Below are 9,903 nucleotides of genomic sequence, written 5' to 3'. Positions count from 1 at the left end.
CACCGACGACATACACGCCGTAATCACGGGCCGCATTCGACAGTGCGCGGCTCGTCGGCCCTCCCGGGATCGTTTCGGCCACAGTCTTCAGCGAATCGACGGTATACGGTCCGTTGAAGCACTCCGGCAGCACCACCACGTTCGCCTCCTTTTCCTTCTTCGAGATCCGTATCAAATCGGTCGCATTTTTCAGATTCTTTTCCTTCGAATCCACAACGCGTAGCTGGATGAGAGCGATCTTGATGGTCATCGTGATCGTCAGCAGATTCTTTGGCCGTCGTTCACTAGCGAGATTGGTTTCCGGACTGGAACGCACCGTGCACTTGACTTTGCACCTAGCTTGCGCTGACCATCTGCACTCAACTCCAACTGAAACTGGAACTGATAATCAGTTTCGCAGGATGATCCCCGTAAAGCATCCAGCGATCGGCTGACCGGCGGGATGCTAGCTGATTGTTGTTTTGACGATGTTCACCCTCCCAGGACCATGCGGTTGTCGTATGTTTTGGATTACACGCTATTATCAACGCTCCTTAAGTAGTGTGACCGACCCGGTGGTATGCTGGTGATCGTACTATCAACGCCACACGTATTAGGGGAAGCGGGATGGCTCCAGCGGTAGACCATCGATAGTTCTATATTTATTACAATTACTCGCAGTGCAGTGGCCGCACACTAATCAGATGCACACAGCTGGTCTGGGGATCGTAGGGGATCGGCCAAAGGATGATCGACACCCGAGTAAACAGTTGAATTGTTTAAAGCACTAGTGAAGAAATGTGTAATCCAAATTGCAAATCCTTCGCAGTTCTGACCTTCACGTCCGCAATGGTAAGCCGATTGTTATTATTTATAGCCTGATACCCTCCCGTAAATCAGAATGCCCTACATCGATAAGTGAAATTGATCATTTTGAATATTGTCCATGCAATATTGAGTTCAGTGAGAGTCTCCGATCAAATCAATGCGGAAATAATTTAGCACACGCTCGTTTCCAGTCCTTATCATTTCGTCGGTGAACTGCTCAGCTGCTTGGTAGCAATATTTTCCTCTTAATCAATGCTGACCCTCTTACATAGGGCAATACCGCAACTGCAGGTACCGATAAGATGTCGGGGATTCGTGCCCAGATCCTATATAAATTCGTTCGGCAAGGGCTAACTAGCACCACAGTCCTCGATCCTGGCGGTTAGTGCACGACAGTTTCAGTGTCCGAACGATCATCATGTCCGCGAGCCTCAAAGTAGCGCTGCTGCAGCTAAAGGGCTACCCGAGCAAGCAGGAAAGCATTGCGAATGCGATCGTCCACATCCGGCTGGCCAAGGATCGGGGTGCCCGGTTGATCATACTGCCCGAGTGCTTCAACTCTCCCTACAGTGTTAGCGAGTTCGGACGCAATGCCGAGGCAATACCGCAGGGTGACACGAGCCAAGCGTTGGCAAAGGTAGCGGCCGAACTCGGTATCTATCTGGTCGGTGGCAGCTATCCGGAGAAGGAAGGCACGAAGCTCTACAACACGTGCCCGGTGTTTGGACCCCAGGGGCAACTGCTATGCAAGTACCGCAAGATGCACCTGTTCGACATGGACATCCCGGGCAAGTGTACATTCCGTGAGTCATCCGTCTTGACGCCCGGTGAGGGTCTGGCAACGTTTACGATCGACTCGCTCAAGATCGGGCTCGGTATCTGCTGGGATAAACGGTTCGCCGAGCTAACGGCATGCTATCGGCAGCTCGGTTGCGATATGATGATCTTTCCATCGGCTTTCGATCCGTACACGGGACCGTTGCACTGGGATCTGCTAGGGCGGGCCCGTGCCCTGGACAATCAGATGTTCGTGGCACTAGTGTCGCCAGCTCGGGATCCAACGACCGAGTACGTCGCCTACGGTTACACGTTGCTGTGCGATCCCTGGGGAAGGGTGCTGTGCCGTGCCAAGGAAGAACAGGAGATGCTGATCGCCGATATCGATCTGAGCATGTGCGAGCAAATCAAGGGTCAGATACCGGTGTTGAGTCAGAAGCGTGCTGACGTGTACGAGCTCAAGTTGAAGAAATGTTAATGCTAAGCGCCTTCGGAGAAGCTCCCGGAACCGTGCCATTTAACTATCGAACCAAGACGATCAATCGTTTGATGTGTCTGAATCTCTACAAAAGAATGAATAAAAGCAACAAAGCAAAAACACCCGACACGTAAAATGCGTTGAATAATAAGGTTACCTTACGGATGATGATCTACTGCTCCAATAAATCCGGAATGACAAAAAAAAAACAAAAGATCCGGCAAAAACTGCAGTGCATCGTATTGGTCGTGATCGGTCTCTGCTGGACGCTTGGTGGATTTTTCCCCTTCAGCGCTCACGGAATCGTAATTACGCATCGTGACCATGACGGTGGAGCGCTGTCCAGGAAAAGTGAAACCCCTGCCTATCACTGCCAGTGAGGTGGAGGGTAAAGAAGTTATAAGTGAGTGGAACTGCTACCCGGGCACCGGAATCTGTTTCGTTCAGTCCTTTTTTTATTAGTTGATTTCCTTTGTTTTTTTTTTACAATAATATATGTTGCACTTTAGCACACTCGATAAACGGTCGATCGCATTCGATTGCACCAGTGGCGTACTTCACGGAGGCGCATCAGACGCACGGTATATATATGTATGTGTATATGTGTACATGTATAAACACATCTATGGCACGGGGAGCATATCTTTAATTCATGGGTAGCATAATGGAACCAAAGGAAAAAAACAGCCGCCTGCGAGGCCACTATTATCCCTTATCGATCGAAGATCGTGCGAGGGGAGCGATCCCCACGTGTTGCACGTTACAGCATAATCTCTTAAGTCGAGGTAAATAGAATAGACAAGCGAACAGGGAAGAGAAGAAGAGCTTATCACACGCATAGGCCCCCCGGGCACCACACCGGATCAATCCCGCTCGTACAGTACCGGAAACGGATGATCCTCCGTCGGCTGGAGCCAGTTCTCCTTGGAATAGTCACAGTCTTCGGTTTCGATCACGTGGAAGGTGTACGCGTGCCGGCTGCGGTCAGACTTGTTCGCATCGCTCCGGTGCACGACCTGGCTGTGGATGAGCACACACGAACCGGCCTTCACCGGGACCGGCACAAAGTTAGACTGCGGGTACAGCGGTGCCGGTCGATCGTAGATCAGCAGCTCTTCGGAGGACGCATCGGTGTTTCGTACCCATCTGCAAAAGGACCAAAACACAATACATATAAATAAAAAAGTGAAACACAATCATCTTAATGGTGAGGTGCCTACCGTCGATGTACGCCACTTTTGTGTGATCCCTTGATGAAGTGCAAACATCCGTTTTGCAGTGTGGCGTCTTCCAGCGGTATCCAGAACCCGACCGTTGTGCTGGGCTCGGTGTAGAGGTAGGTGGCGTCCTGGTGTGGCTTCACCTCGCCGCCAATGCCGGGATTCTTGAAAATGTACATGCTCTGCGCGACCGCGGGCCGTCGGAAGCCAAGCTGCCAGCACACCTCCTTCACACGGTTCGAGAAGGTGATTCCCTCGAAGGCCGGATGCTCGCTGTGCAGCGCATGGCCTACCTTGTTGAGTGAAAAGGCCGGATCGACCAGCAGTTCGCCGTTTTCACCGATTGCACCCTCCTCGAAGAAGTAGCGCACCTTATCGGCACTCTCCAGGAAGTATTGTTCCTTGCTCTGAGCCGATTTGCCACCGGCGTTTGCGCTGAACACCTTGCGCTCCTCCTTCGGTGCATCTTTGTGCAGGTTTTGGCCCACCTGCAGCAGCTCGCTCACCTCTTCTGGTGTCAGGAAATCGTCGATAACGGCGAACCCATCCTCACGGACCTTTATGGCGAAACACAAAAAGACACACAGAGAAAGAGAGAGAGAGCATGTTAGCGTCTGCGTCCTAGGTACAACAAATTCTTGGCATTCCAATCGGTTGAGGGTGCGCAATCGCCGGCTGGTCACGCGAGTGAGCTAAGAATACAAACATATGGATTTATGGTTCGCCTATGCTGAGAGCATCGTACTTGGTTTTATCCGCATGCACCGCAGCTAAAGCGAATACCGACGCACGGACGCACGAGTCGGACACTCTCTGGGGGGGAAAGGCAAAAACCAAAACAAACGTAGGACCTTAAGGCGAAAGTCAGGCGGCCACGGTTGAGTGGGTTAAAAATAAAAAAAGACGATATCGCTTCATCATGCTACTCTGAAGTGTCCACCCCGGGTTTCGTCGCTCGATGTGCCGGCCGATCACGAGAACTGTGTCTCTTCATCGTCTTCTTGTGTGCGTCTCGATCGAGTTGCATCATGGCGAACAGTGAGTTGCATCGTTAATAGTCGCGTCGTGGATGTTTCATATTTTGAGTTTATAATTAAAAACGACATAAACGTGAGCGAGAAGATGGTGAGTGCTGTCTGGGGCATGCCATTGATGCCACACGCCGGACCGCTGATTCGCGGAGTTTGCCATTTATGTACACGCCAGTTTCGACGACGACGGACGCCACTTACTCTTGACATGCGTTGTGTGTGGTGCCAGAGAGACAAGATCGCGAGTAAGCAGCCGAGAGCGCAGGCAGCGTTTGCCCTTTGGTTTGGTTAGTAATCGCCGAATTTAGTGAGTGATGCCTGCATTCAGTCCACCAAGCGCTGGGTGAATGTCACGGTTGCGAATGACTAACGGACGCGCAAGGAGGTTCGTGGGGAGCATTACTCATCCCTCATACTTTGTGCTGCTCACTTTCGCACATTCACTAATTCTGCCGGATGAGTCAAGGCGATCGTATTTCGTGTAGTTAGGGCATCGAGTTTACCCATAAACCATAAATTTGGATCCATTTATACTTCTTGGTATGTTCAGTATTATGACTAATGCTACAAACAAAGATCAAGTCACTTCTGTGCGATAGTGAGTGTGATCGCACGATCTAGGTGTCAATGCTTCTCTGCTCTGCGAGATCACTGATAACTTTGCAGCTCCTGATATTTTGAGCTAGTTACTACTTTCATCTAATCACTTTTGCACTGGATAGCACATTTGAATGATGTGCAAACTGCTTCATCGTAAGTTTTTTTTTAAGTGAAGTAGCTTCGAAATACAATAAAGCAAGGATGACAACATAAAACAATAACTAGCAACAGTCGATCGTGCGTATTTGTATATCGTAACCACCCCTTAGTCGTTCCGATTAATGGCGATCTTCAGTTCCATAAACAAGCGATTCAAAATGGCTAGCCGGTGCTTCTTGCTGATGAGCATTTCCTCCATTTACTACTCCCCGTCACTAAACACCGCTTCTTAGCTCTGCGAACGTCTCAAGGCGATGACAAGGTGGCACGGTTAGTGGATCCAGATGTTGCTCGACCGCCCAAGTGTTTTTTTATTGGATTGAACTCCCCCCGAATGGAACGCACCCACCCCGGAAGCTACCAATTGTATAGCGGGCAGGGAGAAGTGGATCGAAATCGCTAACACGCTCGTATGTGTACCTCTGCTTGACGCCTACACCTAGATGTTTCCGCGATCGCGATCGCGTGCCCGCTTTTGCGCATGAACAAAGCGATCGACCCAACAACAGAGACCAACCGATGGCCATCCGAAAGCGTGCCAGTGCGTGAAGTGAGGCACGCATATGGAACCTGCTCCGTCGTCTAGCTCCATACCTTTTCCTGGCTTCTCCCTGCCTAAGCCTGGTGTATTTACACCACGTACTGTAACGGAGAGATGGGGATTGTCTTTGTAACGATCATCGGGTGTGCGTGATTGCGGTTTTGTTGTCTTCCGACATCAGCATCGGCATCAGGGGCCGGCATCAATGATCCACTTTTCTCTCTCTCTCTCTCTCTCTCTCTCTCTCTCTTCCCCTCGCCTTTCCACTTCCACTCTCCATTGGAAAGCTGCGGCGATAATGAATCGCGACGCGGCTGATTGTAATGGCATAAAAAGGGGCGCCGCGCCGGGCAGCCCCCTTCGGGAGTGCGCTTGAAAGCGCGGAAACCGTTACCACGACGCCAAGGAACAGGCGTAAGGTGCTTCATTAAAATTCAATTATTATTAACGCACCAGCCACGACTCGAAGCGAACGGGAGCTGGCAGGGAGGGGCAGGGAGAAAGTAGCCGGCGGAACCGAAGGTCGGTCAGCCGGCCGTCGTTGCCTTATACGGCTACGCTTACTACATACCGGCCGACCGGCCGGCCGGCCACATACCCCAGCTGATGCGATCATTGCCGAAAAAGGAAATTCCACCCATCATACCCGCGGCCGCGGCCTGACCTAGCTGCGTGAATGTGTGTGTGTGTGAGGTTATGTCACTGGAAGTGGATTCGTGGGGTGGTCGTTCCCAGCCTCCCTCGCAGAGGTGTGATCCTCGGATTTCACTCGCGGTTGGAGCGGTTGCGCGAAATGATGTGTGATGCCGGTGTGCGATGCCGTTTACCGTTTTCGACCGACCGACGCACCTAATTTTAGCACGTTCTCCTTACACGTCCACGTCCACGACCGGGAGTCGAGAAGGTAGAAAACCCTGGTCCGATCCGGGAAATTTTTGGGGAAATAAGAAGACGAACCGCTAGAACGCTAGCCGGTGCGCGTTCGGTTGAGCCGTGAGCTCGGGCAGATTGGGAAGTCGCAGTTCAAATTGTTATTAATCCCACCCACGCATCTCAGATTCGAGGAGGGAGAGGGATAGGTAGCTTTAACGATGCTGCGCCATCATCACGGCGCGGTTGCTTACTAATGCAACAAATATGCTTTCCCCAAAACCCTAGCTGGTAGATGGGGAAGGTAGGAAATTGCACACGGCACTTCTAATTTTAGGTGTAATGGCCGTAGAGATCACCGGGCGGGCCTGTTACCTTTGCCTGGCCACATTTCTTACCTGATCAATCAGTCGGTTTCTCATTCTCGATCTGGTGGAGTTGCTTCACGGCACACGGTCCTTTTTTCGGTGATAAGAACAAGATAGACCGCACCACAAGAACTGGCACGCACGCGCTCAGCTAATCTCGCAGTCCCTGGAGCACCTCGAATGGTCGAGAGCTCGAAATGCTTCTATCTTATCGCACTTGTTTTGTAAACAGCAGCACAGAGTGGACTGATGGTCTGGGTCTGGGTGCCAGCACTCTGGCAGCACGATAATCACAAATCACAGCGATGACAGCGTTGGTAGGAGCGGCAACTCAGATGATGTGATGTTGAGCGTAGTAGATCGTTTGAGCGTTGCGAGACTTGGTCGTTTGGTTTTATGTTCCCAACGGAAACGTGCACGTGCCGCTCACTCTCTTGGGGTTGCGGCACAATGGATGCGTGTCGTTTCGAGGGAGGCAATAAGATCGGCCACATTGTTGGTTGAGTTCTGCACCCTTTACCAGAGTAGTAGATTACATTTTTGGAAATAAGTGATCGTTTTTTATTCTCAGTTCGGTCCTCTTTTATCTTACCTTTTTCCTGTTTTTTTACTAATTTAATTATCATGCAGTTTATCAAAGAAAGTGGGCGTTTCGTTGATTCCAGTGAAAGGAATTAGATAAAAAATGAGTCTTTATTTTAATTGCCAAACGAAGGTTTTAGCAGAACTATCGCATACGGATGCATTCAGTGTGCCGTAGCTTTTAGCTCTCTTCTTGAAGAAACTCGTGAATGAATTCAAATCCGAGAGCTCGAGAGAGAAATTGTAAAATCTTATGAGCTACCGTTTGTTTACGTTGGGAAGATCTTCAGGAGCCTGTAGATCGTGTGGTGAATTTGGTACAACTCGTGTTAACCTAGCCAAATAGTGTCCAAATTTCCTGCTTTTCATAAAGAAACAGAAAATGTTGTTTCAAAATTGATTTTTCACTCCAAAAGAAATAAAACGAATCATTTCGAACTACTACACATGCTGCCAAATCCTGGTTTTGTGTAAATTTTGTGCTATGTTATTTGCGATTCGAATAAACAGTACGGTGACTCCCCTTTACCATTTGCAACACAAATTAAAACAATTTAACCCACCAGATACAATTGAAATACCGATCAAACACTCTTCAGTGATCGTTCTCGCGATCGTGATCTTGTGAGATCCTCAGGTGGATGACTGAAGTCACTCGCGATAGGGTTACCAGCCAATGTGGTCGGACATTGGAAAGCTCTGTGAAGCTTTTTCATATTAGTAATGCGTGCTACATAGATTTATCAAAGAGTAACTAATACAATTTTTCTAATATAAATTTCATTAAAACAAATATATAACTTGTTTGATTCATTGACAACCTTTATTACAATGAATTGAAACACAACATTTGAGTAAATAACATAATACTTCAATGAAACCACTTTTAGTGGTAGTTTTTTAAAAGCCGAGAACTACAAACGAAAGCTGAGAATTATTAACCAATATCCTTCTAAATATAACTTTCTGCTCAAAAACACATATAAAAACATGTTTTGACAAATTAGGTACATTATCGATTTTTTTAATTATTAGTTTTGTATGATGCAGAGTGAATCTAGTGAGTTAGCGGCGTCCAAGCAGCCGAGGCACGTTTAATGTTGACAAACCCTTGGGCCACACATTAATGTGTTCTCCCATATACCTCAAGCTTTTACACCTTATTGTCGCGTTGGTCACGGATACAATTAGAGCTAAAGGTAGAAAAATGATGCCTTTGAAACCGATTTATAACTTCAGACCGCTCCCAGGTGTAAACACAACACTCTCTTTTGCTGCAAATCTCTCGGTCTAAAATCTCCGAAACAAAACAAAAACAAAACCAACCAAATTTGTCACGAGCTCATTGACGTGTTCATTATCCGACACCTCGGTGCCGTTAATCGATTTTCTGCGATCCGAAACCCCCGGCGAACTAGTAAAAGCGTATCCGTCCGCCCACCGACCCGCTAAACGCAAGGCGCGCCCAGTTGGCGATGACGAAGAGCGATCGTCACGATCATCATCATCATCATCACATCGCAACGACGACGACGACACCGTGGGACGATTGTCCTACATTTTTTACCACAAAACCCTACCCCTCTCTTCTTAATAGCTGAGGTAGATCAGCCACCAAATGGGTGGGTCACGAAAGGAGGGCCTTTGCCACCCACTACCCCGTCCGCCAGTAAGGATAGTTGAAGGTAATGTTGCTGTTGCATGTTGGAGAATCTTTCAAACTAGAAAGGGGAGGTGGTCGCATGAACTATCTGGCGGAAGGGGTGGTAGGACCGGATGAGACTAATTTTAGACAACGGTTTCCGATTTTTTCTTCTCTTCTCTTCTCTTCTTTGCTTCATCGCTTCAAACGATACACACGTACGAGGGTGGCGTCGTAGCGTCTTGAGTTCGCCAGACAGACAGAGCAACCGGTCATAAAGCGATCTCGGTGGAGATCGTAACAATGAAACGGATTGAAAAGTTTTCTAGACATCAAGGCGACCAAGCATGACGGAACGGATGACAACGCCAACGTACCATTCCGGGTTTGTAATTTCGGTTTTCATCACCGGCCACCATGTTTGTCCTGCCAATCGAAAGCTACGCCATCGCGAGGCGTTAGTAGTAACCCCGATTGATGTTCTTAAATTCTGCTTTACCCAAGACTCTCTTTTGTGGTAAGAACCAGAAATACTATTGTTGCATAGAATTTACATTGTTTGGTTGTATTGCAGCTAAGCTTTCCGACACGTATCATCCTCTCCGCCATGCACCATCGTCAGGCCTGCTTTCAAGACGCTGCTGCATCGGGTGTGATGGATCTTCGGGTTGGCATAAATTACGGTGCTAGAATGGTGCAGCTGCCATCGGTTTGGACCTTGGCAAGCTCCGTTGGTACCGACCGCCTAGCCACAACGAGACACGAGACTTCCCGACCGAATGTTTACATCGTCTCATGATGCCTGAGTGATGCTAATGATGCTGCTGC

The 9,903-nt window shown here is 48.8% G+C and overlaps 3 protein-coding genes across 3 annotated transcripts in view; 1 reads left to right on the top strand and 2 right to left on the bottom strand.

The window, feature by feature from the left end:
* LOC125951203 (omega-amidase NIT2-like) overlaps positions 1–439 on the bottom strand; it is a 1,225-nt gene extending 786 nt beyond the window's left edge. The window contains exon 1 of the mRNA XM_049679867.1: positions 1–439. This exon is cut by the window's left edge and continues 89 nt beyond it. Within this exon, the coding sequence (XP_049535824.1) occupies positions 1–250 (250 nt within the window). The 5' untranslated portion in view covers positions 251–439.
* Positions 440–957: 518 nt separating this feature from the next.
* Positions 958–2,249, top strand: LOC125951202 (omega-amidase NIT2-like). Its single transcript, XM_049679865.1, has one exon. It carries the CDS (start codon positions 1,226–1,228, stop codon positions 2,060–2,062), a length of 837 nt encoding a protein of 278 aa, XP_049535822.1. The 5' UTR covers positions 958–1,225; the 3' UTR covers positions 2,063–2,249.
* Positions 2,250–2,497: 248 nt separating this feature from the next.
* On the bottom strand, positions 2,498–7,202 carry LOC125951198 (phytanoyl-CoA dioxygenase domain-containing protein 1). The gene is made up of 3 exons (XM_049679860.1): positions 6,882–7,202; positions 3,283–3,839; positions 2,498–3,208 (listed from the first exon to the last, which is right to left on the bottom strand). The coding sequence occupies exons 1-3, from the start codon at positions 6,903–6,905 to the stop codon at positions 2,926–2,928; spliced, it is 864 nt and encodes a 287-aa protein (XP_049535817.1). The 5' UTR covers positions 6,906–7,202; the 3' UTR covers positions 2,498–2,925.
* Positions 7,203–9,903: the final 2,701 nt, after the last annotated feature.

The sequence above is a fragment of the Anopheles darlingi genome, chromosome 2 (assembly GCF_943734745.1).
Source record: "Anopheles darlingi chromosome 2, idAnoDarlMG_H_01, whole genome shotgun sequence".
In the NCBI taxonomy this organism is placed as follows: domain Eukaryota; kingdom Metazoa; phylum Arthropoda; class Insecta; order Diptera; family Culicidae; genus Anopheles; species Anopheles darlingi.
This window is presented reverse-complemented; position numbering and strand designations above follow the sequence as displayed.